Raw genomic sequence first — 17,212 nt, forward strand, 5'->3', positions numbered from 1 at the left:
TTTTTGTCATCAATGTGTAGCTTCCACTCACCTCATCTTTCACTTTGCTCCAGCAGGAAATCCCTTCCAGAAGTCCTGCAACAGTTTTGGGGCCCCCCTCCCTTCATCCCACCCCCCACTCACAACTTATCCTTATTCTTCATTTATTTCTTGTTTTTTTTGTCTCTTTATTTCCACGCATGTATCTGTGTTGGTGTAGGAATTCTGGAAAAACAACTGGACCTTGTTCAACTAGGTGGAGGCCCCGGGACAGACCTAAGAACGTCTTCCCGTCCAGTCCCCCCTCACGCCCCCTCCACCCAAGACCCTCCCTCCACCTCACCCATCAGCTCTCACTTCCCCCGCAGCCCTGCACTGAAGAGGGTCGACATGGTCTGGCTCTGGCTCGCGGTTCTTGTGGCGGCCGTGGCGTCGGTCCGGGGCGGCAGGTCGGACGCGCCTCGCGGGGTCGCGCTCGGGTTCGTGTTCGACCCCAAGGCGACGTGCGAGCCTCCGTGCGCGCACGCGGGAGTGTGCATCCGGAACAACACTTGCTTCTGCTCGCGAGGATACGAGGGAGAGACCTGCCAGTATGGTGATGCTGCTGCTTACTTACCTGTCCTGGACACCTGTCGCATGCTGTTGGAACTGGACTTTTAATTTACTAATGTCGTGGTTTAAACCTTAAATGTTTCAAATGTTGGAGTCTTCCTCTCCAAGAAGTCCCTCATCATGAGGATGTTTTGAAGTTATTACTTTAAAAAAGTTCTCCTCTGTCTGAAATCTCAGCGAACGAGAGGTTACAAGAGCGAGTCCATTATGATGTAATAATGGCTTCACTCCTCCTCTAGCCAGCTGTAATTACGCCCCGCTTTTTTTATACAACGATTCCCATCGGAGGTGGAGACTTCCAAGATTAATGAAGCTGTGTGACCAATCACAGCAGAGTGGGTATGGTTATGGTAAACCAGATTTCATCTCCAGAAAAAAATGTTTTTAGTGCACATTTTCTAATGTAATATTTCGATTAAAATAGAGTTTTGTTCAAACAGATACATACTGATGAGTACAATAGAGGTCTAAGATGTATTTAAGAGACACTTAAATCAATATTTTAGTTTCCTTTTAAGTGTTTTTTAATAATGTTTTGGTCACTTGGAGCTTTAGATCACGTTGTAAAATAAGCAAGAATTTCATAAAAATATGTCAAACATTCATATATATTATGTAATGCATGTTTAGCATATATACAAATAGTATTTTTATATATGGTGTATTGGTTTTGATGTTATGTAGCAAACTAGTCAACAAGTGTAGATCATCTGATCAAGTGTGTTCTCGTGTCTCCTGCAGCAAACTGTTCTCCCAAGTGTAAGAACAGTGGAGTTTGTCTTCGGCCCGGGAAGTGTCGATGCTCTCCTGGCTTCGGAGGACGATACTGTCACAGAGGTGAACCACGCAGATCCAAAGAGTTCACAGTAGATGTGAAACGTTAATGGAAATATTACCTTTGGTTGGAAATTACCATTTTTATTCCTACATAACTATAATATTGTAAACACAGGACATTTTTCCAGTTCAGACATAAATCTATGTTTTGTTTTTCCATCACACAAGATGGATTTATTTGAGACCATAATGTATTTGACAATATTCCATGTTTTCCTTTCATAACAATGTCTCAGTTTAATATTAATGAATGAATGAATGATACTTTGGTTTGACATTGTAGATTCACACAATTTATAATCAAATACTACAACATATTCAAAGAAAGTGTTACATTACATTTCACCTCACAGCTGCATTTAGCCACGAGCTAAGCTAGCATTGAATCTAAAATGTAAGTAAGTAAGTTATAGGTATTTGCAAAGCGCCTTTCCTTCTCTTTACATTCAATTAAAAAAAACTTAAATCGACACTTTTCTGTCCATCATGTATTACAGGATGGTAGGTTGAGCTGTTTTTTTAAATGTCATTCTCAAAATGTATAAGTGAACATTGTGTTTGGGGAGTTTACAATATAATTATAGTGAGTGTTGAGTTGAGGGATCAGTCATTTTAAGAATGGTCAGTTAAGTGTGTGTTCGTGTGTGTGTGTGTGTGTCACCACTAAAGTGTGTGGTGTGTTGCAGTGACGTGTGATGGGGGATGCTGGAATGGGGGAGAATGCTCGGCCGTCAACGGCGTGGCCAAGTGCATCTGCCCCTCGAGCTGGACCGGCACCAAATGTCAAGAGGGTGCGTTTACAACTCGGCTCACGCCTCCCTGACCCTGAACTCACAAATGGAGTCTTCAGCCGAGGTCCAGTCTGGCAACAGATGGTCTCATCCACTTCTCTTCTAGCTGGGACTGGGCTGTAGACGACAATAATACTGGACCACACTGAAGAAATGAAGGGTGACTGACGTCTCTCTGTGTCTGCAGCGATCTGTCCTCAAGGCTGCAGGAACGGCGGCATCTGTGTGTCTCCAGGAATCTGCAGCTGCCCGGACGGCTGGCTCGGCGGCGCCTGCCACACCGGTGAGGTCAAAGGGGACGATGACATCAGTGTGATAACACCTGACAGTGTTATGCCTCGCCTCGGTTTCGAAAGTTGTCAGGATTGACCCCTTTTTGTTTTCCTGACATAACTGGATTTATCTAAATTTAACTGAACTCATCTGTCCAAGCATATTTACTTTTTAGTGTAATGTAAATCACTTATATATTTTTCAAATTAAAATTGTTTTTATAACGAAAAAAAAGTTTTATCCAATGTTCAGTATTTTTTATTTGATTTAAAAAGTTCGTTTATGATTTTTTTCATTATTTCATCAAATTAAATTTTTTATTTGGAACCTAAACCAAAAATATAATATATCTATAATTGCAAATATTAAGAGCAGTCTTAACAGTTATTGACTTACTTTTTCAAAATAATCACAAACCTATATTTTGAAAGAAAAAATAATAATAATTAGCGAATAGGAAAATCATGTTCTCATGTATTTAAGTTGATTTAAAAACTCTAAAGTTTGTTTTCAACACAAATATATATATATTCACAGATAATAGTATTTAAATAGTTAAAATATATAATATTTATTGAGCTAAATGTCTCATGTCTTTTTTAAAGTTAATATTTATCTTTGTCTTCACTGATTGGTCTGAACATCTTGAGTTTAAACTCCAATCCAGCTTCTTTTTACAAGAAAATAACCTTCAAACTCATCACAGCTTCTGACGATTGTCTCCCCTGTAGCTCTGTGTCATCAGTCCTGTCTCAACGGGGGGAAGTGTGTGGCCCCCGACAAGTGCCGCTGTCGCCCGCCGTACTCCGGCCCTCGCTGCGAGGAGAAGAAGAGCCACTCGTGGTGAAAGGTCGACGCTTGAACTCGGCTTCGCATGTATTCTGCCCTTCGTCCGGAGCTGATGAACCGACACACGACTACATTTTTTAGAAATAATCGTGTTTATTTAGTCAAAGTTTGTGTATTTTAAAATAAACGTTTGAAACTTTCAGTCTGATACATTCTTGAAACAGTGCAAAGATCCAACATTTCATCTTTCAGAAGGAAAACTGCAGCGACATCTTCAGCAACCTGGAGGTAGTAACACACACACACACACACACACACACGCACACACACACACACACTCATTCTCTTTTCCGTCAGACCTGCGAGGAAGAAAAACAACAATGTTAAAGCTTTATTTTTATGATGGTACAAACCTGTTATAAAACCAATTAATAAAAACATGATCTAACACTGTTACATTTAATAATGTTTAGAATTAAAATTAAAAATTATTTTGATCTCACTTGAGTTTAAACATATTTTCCACTTTCCTAAAACATATAAGAAGTTTCAAACACACTTTTTCAGGTTTTTCTCAATCATTTTTGTTGCCACTGACTCACTTTGACGGCGCAGGTTGGACCCTTGTATCCCCCCCGACAGTGACAGTAATCAGGAAGAACACACCTTCCTCTGTTCAGGCACCTCTGTCTGCAGACGGCTGCAGGACATGGACTCGGGTCAGAACTGAACTTCCATGTGCATCTGGTTATTAGTGACATTCTTGAAAACCTAAAACCCACCAAGCCGGCGGTGAAATAAAAAAAGAATCAACTCACGCGTCTGACACTGCAGACCCTCCCATCCCGCCGGGCAGCTGCAGGTGTTCGGACCCAAACACTCGCCTCCGTTCTTACACTTCTGCAGACACACGGCTGAGGATGACGAGGAGGAAGATGAGAAGTGATGTCACCGCGACACTATAGCGTTCTCGTTTCTGTTTACTCACGAATGTTGCACTTCTTTCCTCTCCAGCCAGACGCACACGAGCACATGTTGGGTCCCACACACTTCCCTCTGTTCATACACATGGGCTCACACACACCTGCGGACACACTTGTATCTCAGCGTCTCGACTCTGGACATGAAGGAGACGACGCTTACTTTTCTGACATCGTTTCCCTGTGTAGCCTTCAGGACACGAGCACACGTTGTTCCTCTTACACTGTCCGCCGTTCTTGCATGGAGGGCTGCACACAGCTGACACACACACACACACACACACACTGGATTAAAGTGCGGGTCCGTCCACACACCAGAGTGTGGTCTCACTCACCGATGTGACACTGAGAGCCGTAGAAGCCGCTGGGACAGGCACAGACGTCGGGTTTGACACACGTCCCTCCGTTCAGACAGACGGGACGACAGACCGCTGAGGACCAGCTCGTGGGATCAGATTCCGGGGTCTTAAAGAGTGACACTCTTGTGAGGGGGTCATACCTGAGCTGCAGGTGGGTCCGTCCCAGCCGGATCGACACTTGCACACGTCCGGAGATACACACTGACCTCCATTCTCACAGTGCCTGTTACACACCACTGAGACACACAGTGTTGGGAACATTCACTTTCCACGAGAACTAGTTCAAAGTTCAGTTGAAACAGTTTTAAGAGTTGAAAATTCAAAATGTTTAAAAAGTTCACAGCTCCAAGAATGGACTGCTACGAGCTCTTATTTTATATATATATAATTTCATATTATAGCCCATATATGACCAAAGTCAGCAATAGTTATACAGTGCCTTGCGAAAGTATTCGGCCCCCTTGAACCTTTCAACATTTCGCCACATTTCAGGCTTCAAACATAAAGATATACAATTTAAATTTTTTGTCATGAATCAACAACAAGTGGGACACAATCGTGAAGTGGAACGAAATTTATTGGATAATTTAAACTTTTTTAACAAATAAAAAACTGAAAAGTGGGGCGTGCAATATTATTCGGCCCCCTTGCGCTAATACTTTGTAGCGCCACCTTTTGCTGCAATTACAGCTGCAAGTCGCTTGGGGTATGTCTCTATCAGTTTTGCACATCGAGAGACTGGAATTCTTGCCCATTCTTCCTTGCAAAACAGCTCGAGCTCAGTGAGGTTGGATGGAGAGCGTTTGTGAACAGCAGTCTTCAGCTCTTTCCACAGATTCTCGATTGGATTCAGGTCTGGACTTTGACTTGGCCATTCTAACACCTGGATACGTCTATTTGTGAACCATTCCATTGTAGATTTGGCTTTATGTTTTGGATCATTGTCCTGTTGGAAGATAAATCTCCGTCCCAGTCTCAGTTTTAAATATTCATCAGGTTTTATTCTGTGAAACTATTTAACATTTATTGTCAGTGTTGTAAAAACAACACAGGAATTATATGTGTTGTTAGAATACAGTATATAATAGAATCAATTAAATAGATATAAACAAAAAAGGTTGCGTTAACTATGATAAAATAAATGAATCTAACTTTAAAGTGGGCATATAGAAACTAGAGTTCATGATTATGACCTTTGACCAATGTGCAATTGAATCTGGTCTGTGTTTACTGCACATGCACAGCAACGGTGATGGTCAATAAAGGTTACAACATCGGTTTACATTGGAAAATGTGCTTAAGCCCCGCCCACTTTCCTAGAGATGAAACCTTGTTTACCATAACCACACCCACTCTGCTGTAACTGATCAAGGTTTGTCATCAATAATGGAAGTCTCCAACTCCAAGGGACTCATTGTATAAACAAAGCAGGGTGTGATTACAGCTGGCTGGAGGAGGAGTGAAGCCATTATTACGTAACATAATGGACTCCGCTATCGTAACCTCTCGTTCGCTGAGATTTCAGATGGAGGAGAACTTTATAAAGTAATAAGTTCAAAACCTGGTCATGATGAGGGACTCACTGTATCTTGGAGAGGAAGACTTTAAACACAGACATGAATCGTGACTTACTGATTTCACAGCGCGGTCCGACGTAGCCGTACGGGCAGGTGCACAGGTGTCTGGCCAGACAGGTTCCTCCATGCCGACAAGGCGGCTCACACCTCGCTGACACACAGAGTCACTTGAGGTCATCATCGAACAGGTATGTGTGTGTGTGTGTGTGTGTGTGTGTGTGTGTGTGTGTGTGTGTGTGTGTGTGTGTGTGTGTGTGTGTGTGTGTGTGTGTGTGTGTGTGTCCATCTACCTTCTTCACAGGTGTCTCCGCTGTATCCTGCCGGACATTCGCACACGTTGGGCTTCACACACTTGCCCCGGTTCTTGCAGTCGGGTCGACAAATGGCTGAAGCACGAGGAGTTAATAAACACTTTGAGCAAGAATCTGTGGCATCTCACCGATGCGGCAGTTGTAGCCGGTGTAGCCGTCCTGGCAGGAGCAGACGTTGGGCCTCGAACACTCCATGTTCCTCCCACACTGGTGCCTGCACACAGCTGGATGGAACACAAGTGTGATGCTGGTTTAACTGGACACTTCCTGGTGACGGGATCTGACAATCACCTTTACAGGAGGCTCCGTCTCCGGCATAGCCAGCAGGACATCGTCCACATCGCAGTGACCCGTCCTGGCTGGTCTCACACAGGACACCAGGGAAACATGGGAAGTCAGAGCAGCTTAGTTGAGCACCAGTGTTTAGATCAGTGGCCCCTCTCTGCTGCCCCCTGTTGGAGGAAACCCTACTGATGGTGCCATTGTGGACTGACAGCGTCGGTCTGTCGGTCAATAAGGCTCTATTGGAGGAAACCCTCCTGCTGTCGGATTGTCGTCTGGTTGACGAGGAAGAGGAAGATGAGGAAGAGTAGCTGGGCCTGGTGTCATCAACATCCGTCACTTTGCCCTCAGCTGGAGAAGACACAACACACCAGGCACATGTCAACTAGAACTGTTTGGTCAACATTTAAAAAGCTGGAACCAGAGTTTGTTATTTGGTGAAAAGTGTAGTTTTTGAAATCTTGTAAAATCTATTGTAAAATGATGATAAAAATATCTAATCTTAATTTAACTAGTTAATATGAGTGCACATGTGCCCAATATAATCAATATCATTATCATCATTATCATTATCTAGTCACCCGCAGAACAGTTGAGTCCATTTCCATGGAGACCAGGAGGACATGGTCCACACACGAACCCTGCAGCCACGTGCACACTCTCGAAACAAAGAACACCAGGGTGGCACGGCTGTCTAGAGCAGGGTGAAGGTCTCGGTCTGGGTCTGGACGGGGTCGGAGGGGTTCTGGTTTCCATGGTGACGTCAGCCTCTGAAATTAAAGAACACAGACACAATATTATTAGGATGAGGATGATGGTGATGGTGATGGTGATGGTGATGGTGATGGTGATGATGATGATGATGATGATGATGATGATGATGATGATGATGATGATGATGGTGATGGTGATGGTGATGGTGATGATGATGATGATGATGATGATGATGATGATGGTGATGATGATGGTGATGGTGATGATGATGATGATGATGATGATGATGATGGTGATGGTGGTGATGATGGTGTTGATGATGATGATGGTGATGGTGATGGTGATGATGATGATGATGATGATGATGGTGATGATGATGATGATGGTGATGGTGATGATGATGATGATGAGGATGATGATGATGATGATGATGATGATGATGATGATGATGGTGATGGTGATGATGATGATGATGATGATGATGTGATGATGATGATGATGATGATGATGATGATGATGATGATGATGATGATGGTGATGATGAGGGTGATGAGGATGATGATGATGATGGTGATGGTGATGGTGATGATGGTGATGGTGATGGTGATGGTGATGATGATGATGATGATGATGATGATGATGATGATGATGATGATGATGATGATGATGCTGAGGATGATGATGATGCTGAGGATGATGGTGATGATGAGGATGATGATGATGATGATGATGATGATGGTGATGGTGATGGTGATGATGGTGATGGTGATGGTGATGGTGATGATGATGATGATGATGATGATGATGATGGTGATGATGATGATGATGATGATGATTCTGAGGATGATGGTGATGGTGATGATGATGATGATGATGATGATGATGATGATGATGATGATGATGATGATGATGATGATGATGATGATGAGGATGATGGTGATGATGGTGACGAGACCAACCAGTACAGCTCCTCCCGTCTCCAGTGAAACCTTCAGGACAGGCGCCACAGCTGAAAGACCCCAGAGTGTTGTTGCAGGACACTCCGGGGAAGCAGGGTTGAGAGACACACTCGTCCACGTCCTCTCGACACGTCCGACCTGGACACACGGATCAGTCAGTCCCTCCCGTGAGTCTGAAGACAGGAGCATGTGAGGACCCTCACCGGTCGTGCCCGGCGGACAGACACAGGTGAAGGAGTTGACACCGTCGATGCAGCGACCAAACCTGCAAGGGTTTGGTTTGCAGTCGTCCACGCCCACTTCACACCTGTGGCCTTCGAAGCCCACTGGACACACACAAATGTAGTCACCGCTCCCAGCTGGACGTCTGATGTCAGCCGAACAGGAAGCTCCGTTCATACAGTCACAGGACCGCACCGTCACCTGACACAAGAATATCCAGATATCCAAGTTCTTTTTATTTAATACAACGTATTATTATTTAATTTTTGCGTTTCAGTAACACATTTAAAAATGCCTTCTTTTATCTATAAATGAATGCAGCTCGCTTTACCTATTCAATTAAAGTACTTTTCTTAAACATAATAATCTTGATTACTTATATTAAAATTAAATGACAATCAATCACATCGATTCATTAACTCTGGTGACATGTCAGATCATCTAAACACTACATCACTACATGGACTGTCCGAAGTTATTACTTTATAAAGTTCGCTGTCTAAAATCTCGGCGAACGAGATGTTACGAGAGCAAAGCCCATTATGATGCGATGATCTTCATTTGTCCTCAAGCCAGCTCTAATTGTGTCCCACTTTGTTTATACAATGAGTCCCTGGGAGGTGGAGACTTCTGGGAATGATGATGCAAAGTAACACACCTCACTCATAACACACAGTGTGTGTGTTAATGGTAAACAAGATTTAATCTCCAGGAAAACAAAGAGTTCTCAGTGGGCGGGGCTCAAACAGTAAATTAAATTAAAATAGGTGTATTTAACACAAGGAACTCAACTCACCTGGACTCGTGCTCTGGTCTCAGCCTGACACTCGTCCGTCACACTGAAGTGAAAGGCGTGTGTGTCGGAGGGTTCTGCGATGGCCGTCCAGGTAAGCAGACCAGAGCGGGTCAGAGATGCACCGCCAGGGGCCGACACCAGCGAGAAGCCCACCGGTGATGCCTCGGGGTCCTGCGCCTGGAGCTGGAGGATTAAAGACTGGCCGTGAAAAGCCCAAAGCTGAGGAGGCTGGAGGAGGACGGGGGGCTTGTTACCTGTCAGGAGTCGCAGAGAAGAATTAATGCTGCTGGTTAGTGAAGGTTTTGACAGAAGCGGTGAACGTACTCTCCGACAGAGACCACGAGTGTGTGGAGGCTCCTGGGCGACAGGTGAGACAGGTGTTGGTGGAGCTCGACTCTCCTTCACTGTAACACGCGCCGTCGATGAGGCAGGTTTTCTCCTGTGGGATCGAACCAAAGTAAGTCCAGGTGTTTCATTGGACTGATGACCTGCGAGTCACCTTCAGTGAGCACAGGACGTCACTTTCGAGGCTGCAGCTCTGACATTCCCCATCAACCACAGTCAGGATCTTAGTGTTGCTGTAGCTGTAGCCGTCATTGGAGACCTGTGACAACATGAAATGATCCTGCCTTAAAATGAGCGCTCAGTCTTGGGCCTCCCACCCAACACCATATTCACACACTCGTATCTGCCATCGAGCCAGGGGGCGGTCCGAAGTCCATTTGTCAGGGCCATGAGTTCCTTCAACGGGCAGTGGACACACCATCTCGCTGACGTTCAGGAAGGTTGCCAGGACAAACTGAGGCTTGTCCAGAACCAACTGGCTGCCTACGAGCTGAGTCAGAGATGGATGGTCGGGTTAAATGGACCGTTAGTGTGAGATTGAAGAGCAAAAAGTGACGATTCTACCTTCTCTTGAACAAACTCACACTTGAGCTGGTATGAGTCTTTGAAGTCCTGACCAGATATCTGGACGCTGGAGCAGTTCCTCAGTCGGACATCGCACAGACCCTCCTGCTGCAGTGCCCGGATCTCAGGGATCTGGTCTGCAGGGGAGCAGGGAAGCATCATCAGAAACCATTGGTTTCCTGGAGCAGAAACGTCTGTTCAAGAACGTACCAGAGACTTGGCTACAGTCATAGGATCCGAACCCTGGGAAGCAGGCGCAGCCCCACTCGGAGCACTGGCCATTTCCGTTGCACAGATCGGGACACTTCAGAACAGCGAGAGCCTCCGGGTACTCCTTCTCACTCCTCTCTTGCATCAACTTCCTCTCACACTCGTTCTCCAGCAGCGGCAACATGGCGTCCAACCAGGACGGCTCGTCTTTCAGCTGCAGGTCAGCGACGCACATGTTCACCGCCAGAGCCATCACAGAGTCCTCCAGGAGACCCCGACACCCTGCAGCAACGCTGGAGTTGACCAGAGAGCGTTCACACTCAGCTCTGGCCTGCTGTTCCGTCATGCCGGAGGGAGTCGGCCATCTTGGCTGAGAGACTGAGTTGATAGCGACCTCGTGGTCTTCAGGGAAGACGTATGTAAAGCTCTCCAGGTCCGACTGAGTCAGGCTCTGATGAGGAGGACCAGGACGCCCTCTTCCTCTGTTTCCTCTGTGTCTGGACCACGCTTTGTCAGCAGGAGGTCTGACAGGAAACACTCCAGGAGAGGAGAAGTGTTGGTGGTGGTCTGCCCGTTCCACTGAGCCCAAGTACTCCGCAGTGACGTCCAGGGCAGGGATGATGTTGGGAAATCTCTGGATGACGTTGGGAGGGCAGGTGGATCCAGAGGTGAGGGGGAGACCTGACTGACAGTTGCAGAACCTTCGGACTGACGGAGGACTTTGAGTCCGAGGATCAGAGTCAAACAGGCTGGAACCTGGTGTGAGTCTGAAGAGTTGCCAGATGAAGAGAGTGAAGAGAGATTTCATTAAGCCACGACAGACAGAACCTGGAGATAATCTGGGCAAAGTCCAGGTGCCGTATATGTATTTGTTCCTTGCTTTTTAAGTAAGTTGGTATGATTGTATTAGTATGTTTCCAGTTTTCTGTTGTGTTGATCCCTTGACAGACGCAGGCATGTGTGCAAGGAGATGATTGAGTAGCAGGTTCTTCTCATAAGGAGCATCTCTACTCTGAAGAACTTGGGAATTGTGTCTCCTAACTACGTTCTCTCCTGTGTATTTTTCCCTGGATCGTTCCATTTTTTCCTGAGGGACAGTTCTTAATGTTGTCATCGTTGGTAGTTACTCATGTGAGTCCCTATTTGTCTTCTTTTAGTTGATGGTGAGACCCTGATCTTCAGCCGTGCCACTCCTCCTGTCTGAGTGCTTTTACGTTTTGGATTTGTTTTCTGGATTGTGATTAAAGATTGTTTGACTATTCCTCTGACTCCTGTAGATGTTTCAGCTCCTGGGTCTTCTGTTACCGCGACATAAGTTTTCACATCCCAGAATTCACTCTTTTTCTACTCACCCTCATGTCGACTAAGGGTTTGGATTATTCCGTTCCGTCCCTATTTTTTGAGTTTTAGACAAAATTGTAAATCATTTGAATAAAGCAAATGATTCTCAGTGAACAAACTTCTTCCAAAATGAAACTTAAAAACATCCAAATACATCCATGGTGCTCGTCCCTAATGTTGATCTTGTATTGAAGCCCCGACGAGAGGAATTGTTCCGGAAAAACTCACTATTAACAACTTTATTGTGATAACTAAATTGTGAGGTTTAAAGAAAAACAAGCAATATAAACCAGAAGTATTCCGGGTAACTATCGCACGCGCTTCCAGTGTAGACAGTAGACAGACAACAAACCTCCACTCAGCAATAAAACTCTGCAGCTCTTCCAGAATCACGCCGCCTGTTGAGAGAAAGTCGTTTTCTCTCCGTCCGTCAAAGCTTCCACACAGACCCTCTGTGTTGTTGTGGTCCGAGCCGGACGCTCTCAGCGTCAGACTCATTCCCCAGCTGGACACATCTGCCCGGACAAACGCTCCGGAGGAGAAGGTCATCTAGAGACGTAGACGTTGTTTATAGAAAAGGAGCTCAAATGAAAGTGAACATTTATTCAGATGCTGCTTTTGCTTTTGATCCTGAGCTTCACTCACGGTGACCTTCCGTCCCTGGTAGGACTCTGCGATGCGGATGCTGCTCAGGTCTCCCATCCTCACCGTCAACTGAGGTTTGGTCTCCCCCATCTCTCCGTTGCACATGTCGAACGCAACAACGTTGTTGTCGTCTCTGACCGCGAAGCCGCACACACAGGAGGCGGCGTGCACGAGGCTGCCGCACTCCCACTGACGGACGTGGACCTCGAACGTGCGGCGGCGGCTCCTGTACAGAACGAAGGTGCCGACCTGGTTGTTGTCGTACGTCCTGCGGGACAGGACGGGGAAGTAACATCGACTGAACTCACGGTGACAGACGGAACCATTATGGTAGTACCTGCCGTCAAAGGTAATGATGTGAGGATCAGTGAAGGAGTAACAGAAGGCAGAGGGGACGGCCATTACTGTGATCTGAAATGAGATATGAGGAGAAAATGTGTGATATATCAGTCAGCTCTCTTACTTCACTTGTTACTCTGAGATGTTAAAAGATAGAAAACAATACTTCTAACAATTCAAACAGAATCTCAACAGATTCCAGTTATGTATACACATACACGGCTACAGTGATGAGTTCAATGAGAGGGAGTGAGATGAAGAAAACAAGTGTGGAGTGAGTTTTAGAATGTTTTTTGAGTTACAGGGTGTACTTGAAAGTGGTTTAATTTGAGTTAAATATGAGTTGTTCAGTTGTATTTTACATTTTATTCTCACTTAAAAAGACTATAAATAAATATTAGTTATTAGTTTAGGAATGTTCATTCACAGACAGCTGTACATTAACAACTGAAGAATAGAATTAATCAGTTTGATTTGTCATGTCTGTTCATTATTGACTTTTTAAATATGATATTTTATGTTTTAATTGTACCTGAACAAGCTCTGGCGAGTATCCATTCCACACAAAGTTTCCCGTTTCGAAAGCTTGCACGGAGATGTGGGTCGTCCTGTTGCTGTCAAGACCTGTGGAACCTCTGAAGTGGACCCGAGCCGAGCTGCAGACCCCGTCCCTGCAGGGACCCCCGGACAGAACCAGCGTGCAGGAGGACAGAGACACATCTGCTCCGAGAAGACCATGGTCTGGAACACATCTGGAACCGTTTCCTGCATGTGTGTAGTCGCTCTGATGAGGGCTCACCTTGGTTGCTCGTTCGGAGCTGCAGGGTCACGCTGCAGGGGCCAGTGGAAAATGCTGACTCATCCAGACATGGGACAGGCACTGTGGACTCCACCAGCAGCTCGTACGGTCGGCCATCTTCAGATACAACAGACTCCTCTGGTCTGAGCTAAAGAGTAGCAGAAACCATTTCAAATACCATGAAGTGTTATATTAATGACAGTGAGGAGTTGAGTGGCTTATTTACCCTGATCCCAGCGAAGAACCCCAGACTCTTCACTGCAGCACTCCGGGCTTGGGGAGAGTCCAAGTAGAAGCTGGAGGCGGAGCAGTAAATCTGACGAAACGATGAAAATGATTATTATTGTCCTCTCAACAGAAATGGTTCAAGTCTTCAGTCACTCGGCACAATCCGCTGACCTGGTCTCCGAGCCGGATGTTGAAGCCGTCGAGCTCGATGAAGACGTGGGTCTGTATGGTGGTCTCCTGTTTCAGTTCCTCTTCCAGTCCCTGAGAGGAGAAGCGGGACCACACCACGATGAAGCCCAGCGAGCTGCCGGACCCGGTCCGGAAGCTGCACTTCAGGTAGACGGTGCTCCCCGAAACTTCGGCCACGATCACAGGAGCGGACGGAGCCGGAGGCTGCTTGACTGACAGACGACGAAGACGAGCCTGTGATTAAGCTGTATTAAACAATGACCGAGCAGGTCAAAGGTCACACGTCGAGATCAACATTCATTCCATTTTTAATCAACCCCCCATTTCTGAATCCTGAGTGTCGCTATGACGACCGGACCCAGCAGACTCCAGGGCACATGCTCAGCTCATTAAGAGGAGCAGTCAGGGGGGGGGCGCCGGTGCATTCCTGCACACACGCAACTCCCCGACCAGCAGCTGGTTTTGGGGGTTCGACCTAACATAACTAGACAAGTGCAAGCTATGAAGACACAAACAGAAACTCACTTTTACAAGACCCTCCGATGTTCACCTCGTCAGGGCCGCAGGACGGCGGCGCGGTCGCCGCAGACGTTTCTGGCAAAAATAAAGAGGAAGTTAAATATAAGAACTGGGCTCTGAGCGCACACCTGTACCCTCGGCGCAGTATCCCATGCAGCCCTGCGTGGGCTGGAGCAGGTAGACGTAGAAACCTCCGCAGTTCCGCACAGTGATGGGGATGCGGAAGAGGCAGCAGTCCTGAGTGTTGCTCGTGAAGAGCTGCCAAGTGGCACAGGCGGTCAGCTGACGGACTTCCAGGGAACCCGGCAGGGTCTCACCGTCACCCAGGGAGAGCCAGACTGGAGCCTGAGTCCCACAGTGGTTGACCTGGTGAGGGGAGGAAGAAGATTTCATGTGGTAATGTTCATAATGTTGTTCTTCTAACTTACTCTACAACTTAACTACATACTTTATATTTGAGTTAAGACTCGACCTTTACCTCCACACACTGGGTTGGCATCCTGGCAGGCTTGTCAAAAATCTGGAACTGGTACCAGCCGACGAGCAGTGAGTGATCACAGATAACATCCTGGATGGACGAGTGCTGGAGCCAGCTGGAGCTGAAGGTGGTACTGCGGTACGGGTTCTGCAGGACGGTGTGTCCTCCTGGGGCACACTCTGGTGGGAGAACTTCACATGGAGACAGTAAAACTCTGAAACAGGTAGTTGTAGTCGTGACGCAATAGTAGACTTCAGTGGGAGAGAGGTTGTTCGTCATTTCGTTCAAATATGAACCAAGATATCTGACTTAAGAGTAAAAGTTATTTTTAATATGTATGCTGTGTTTAATTGTGTGTGATTGTGCTGGTGTGTCAAAACAAATGTCCATAATGAAAATAACACAATAAGAAATGTCTATCTTATTTATTTAATAGATAGTAACCTTAAATTAATATTATATCTCTGTTGAATATCTTACCCTGTGTATTTCCATTGTTATATTTTCACCAATACTGTATTTTACACATGTATAATATGTATAATAGTTTGTTTTTTGTTTTTAATAATTGTAAGTATGTGCACTGTATTTACAGTGTGTCAACTTGTGTATCAACAAAAAGTCCCTTATATTAATAGTTAGATAAGAAATGTTTATCTTATTTTAACCGACAGTAACCAGAAATAAATAATATATTTCTTTTGAGTATCATACACCGTATATTTTATTTAAAAAAATAAAAACTCATCAACCTATTTAACACAAAATGTCTAACTTCTTCAGAGACAGAAAAAAGAATTTAGGAATTAGCAGTAACACTTGTTTTCTTTCCATTTTCCATGTTTCTGGTGGAATTATACGTGTTGAGTCGCATAGAATCTACTCAAGGGCCACAAATGGCCCCTGGCCTTGACTTTGGACGTGCCTGTGGTAAGTTAAGTCTAAGTTAAGTAAAGGTATTTTTGCAGACTACATGCTACTAATAAAAACTATGTACGATGCTTACTGCAGAATTGGCTGTAAATACTTCCTTGAACAGAATATCAAGTGTTTCTTTGCCTTTCAGATATACAGAATTTTGATAGCATGTTAATGTAAAACAATAAACATATTCAACGGTTGAGAAATTAATTCATTACAATAAAAGTTAAGATACAGTATATTCTAACTTGTAAATAATCAAATAAACGAAGTAAATAAATGAACTGAGAATTACTTGTAAAAATGTTAGTAAATCCTATAATGAACAACATAATTAACCCAAAATACGTATTTTTTGTAAACATTTTTCGGTCGATTTAAATGCGTTTTTGAGGATCACTCAGAGTTAGCATTATGTGGCTAAAAATGAAAACCTCTCAGAAGGTGCGTTCAACCATTTATGTTGCATTATGTTGAACAATATTTTGGTTCATGAAAAAGGCAATGTTTTATTAAATTTAATTTAGTGTGACATTGGAATAACAGAGAACAATGTATAATTTAGAAATGTTACAGGTTGATGACAATGCTACGCTAGCAAACTGTTGCGTTCATTTCTAGTACATGAATTTGAAACATTTCTCGTTCGATAATATGATTCTTTAGTTACAAGGACGTGGTCAGGTTTAAGCTGAAGTCTGACTCGTGTGGACTCGTGTGGACTCGTGTATCCTCGGCCACGGTGACCGTGAACTGCCCGGTTTGCGCCGATGACAGTGATGGACAGTGACGACCAAGTCTCATTGAAATGTCTCTTAAACTATTACTTTTTTATTTTGTTCGCGCAGAAACACCGCGGAACCAGTAAAGCAGACTATAAGAGAGACTCACCCGCCTGAGAGCGCACGGTCCCGGGGAAGAAGATCAGAAAACACCGAATAAACACGGCGACCTTTTTCAGCTCCATCGTCCCCTTTGGTTTAAAATAAAAAATAGTTAAAGAAAAAAAAGGAGTAAAATCCAGTGAGATAACCAACAGATGATCTGATTTCTGATATGTTGACTGTTGGACCATCGCAGACGCTCCAACTGTTGCGTGTTAGGAGGGGCGTCAGCTGTCCACCTTCCCCGGCCAGCGAGCACTGTCCCCGGC

The 17,212-nt window shown here is 44.9% G+C and overlaps 2 protein-coding genes across 3 annotated transcripts; one reads left to right on the forward strand and one right to left on the reverse strand.

Annotated features, from left to right (window-relative positions):
• Positions 1-369: 369 nt before the first annotated feature.
• On the forward strand, positions 370-3,483 carry seraf (Schwann cell-specific EGF-like repeat autocrine factor). The gene is made up of 5 exons (XM_087778965.1): positions 370-574; positions 1,333-1,428; positions 2,115-2,219; positions 2,407-2,502; positions 3,224-3,483. The coding sequence occupies exons 1-5, from the start codon at positions 370-372 to the stop codon at positions 3,337-3,339; spliced, it is 618 nt and encodes a 205-aa protein (XP_087635091.1). The 3' UTR covers positions 3,340-3,483.
• Positions 3,457-17,212, reverse strand: vwde (von Willebrand factor D and EGF domains). 2 transcript variants are annotated; one of them, XM_087778962.1, is made up of 31 exons: positions 16,951-17,212; positions 15,139-15,329; positions 14,795-15,026; positions 14,667-14,735; positions 14,124-14,353; positions 13,951-14,040; positions 13,725-13,872; positions 13,458-13,645; positions 12,924-12,997; positions 12,587-12,854; positions 12,294-12,490; positions 10,601-11,367; positions 10,391-10,527; positions 10,164-10,316; positions 9,981-10,085; positions 9,806-9,920; positions 9,482-9,735; positions 8,667-8,886; positions 8,464-8,601; positions 7,372-7,560; positions 6,800-7,141; positions 6,637-6,732; positions 6,488-6,583; positions 6,253-6,348; positions 4,761-4,856; positions 4,597-4,692; positions 4,425-4,520; positions 4,270-4,365; positions 4,100-4,195; positions 3,876-3,981; positions 3,457-3,618 (listed from the first exon to the last, which is right to left on the reverse strand). In XM_087778962.1, the coding sequence occupies exons 1-31, from the start codon at positions 17,132-17,134 to the stop codon at positions 3,459-3,461; spliced, it is 5,325 nt and encodes a 1,774-aa protein (XP_087635088.1). In that variant the 5' UTR covers positions 17,135-17,212; the 3' UTR covers positions 3,457-3,458. The 2 variants fall into 2 exon arrangements, with proteins under 2 accessions (XP_087635088.1, XP_087635090.1); XM_087778964.1 differs by having other exon boundaries at positions 3,490-3,640; positions 3,884-3,981.

Source organism: Callionymus lyra, chromosome 17 (genome assembly GCF_982586985.1).
Source record: "Callionymus lyra chromosome 17, fCalLyr1.hap1.1, whole genome shotgun sequence".
Classification (NCBI taxonomy): Eukaryota; Metazoa; Chordata; class Actinopteri; order Syngnathiformes; family Callionymidae; genus Callionymus; species Callionymus lyra.

Bases quoted from the DNA above. Each gene is read 5' to 3' on its own strand.
- vwde (XM_087778962.1), bottom strand. From the start codon at position 17,134: ATGGTCCAACAGTCAACATATCAGAAATCAGATCATCTGTTGGTTATC. The intron at 9,921-9,980 runs GTGACTCGCAGG...TCGATCCCACAG, and splicing joins ACGTCCTGTGCTCACTGAAG to GAGAAAACCTGCCTCATCGA. The intron at 6,349-6,487 runs GTAGATGGACAC...TCTGTGTGTCAG, and splicing joins CGGAGACACCTGTGAAGAAG to CGAGGTGTGAGCCGCCTTGT.
- seraf (XM_087778965.1), top strand. From the start codon at position 370: ATGGTCTGGCTCTGGCTCGCGGTTCTTGTGGCGGCCGTGGCGTCGGTC. The intron at 1,429-2,114 runs GTGAACCACGCA...GGTGTGTTGCAG, and splicing joins AGGACGATACTGTCACAGAG to TGACGTGTGATGGGGGATGC. The intron at 2,220-2,406 runs GTGCGTTTACAA...CTGTGTCTGCAG, and splicing joins CGGCACCAAATGTCAAGAGG to CGATCTGTCCTCAAGGCTGC.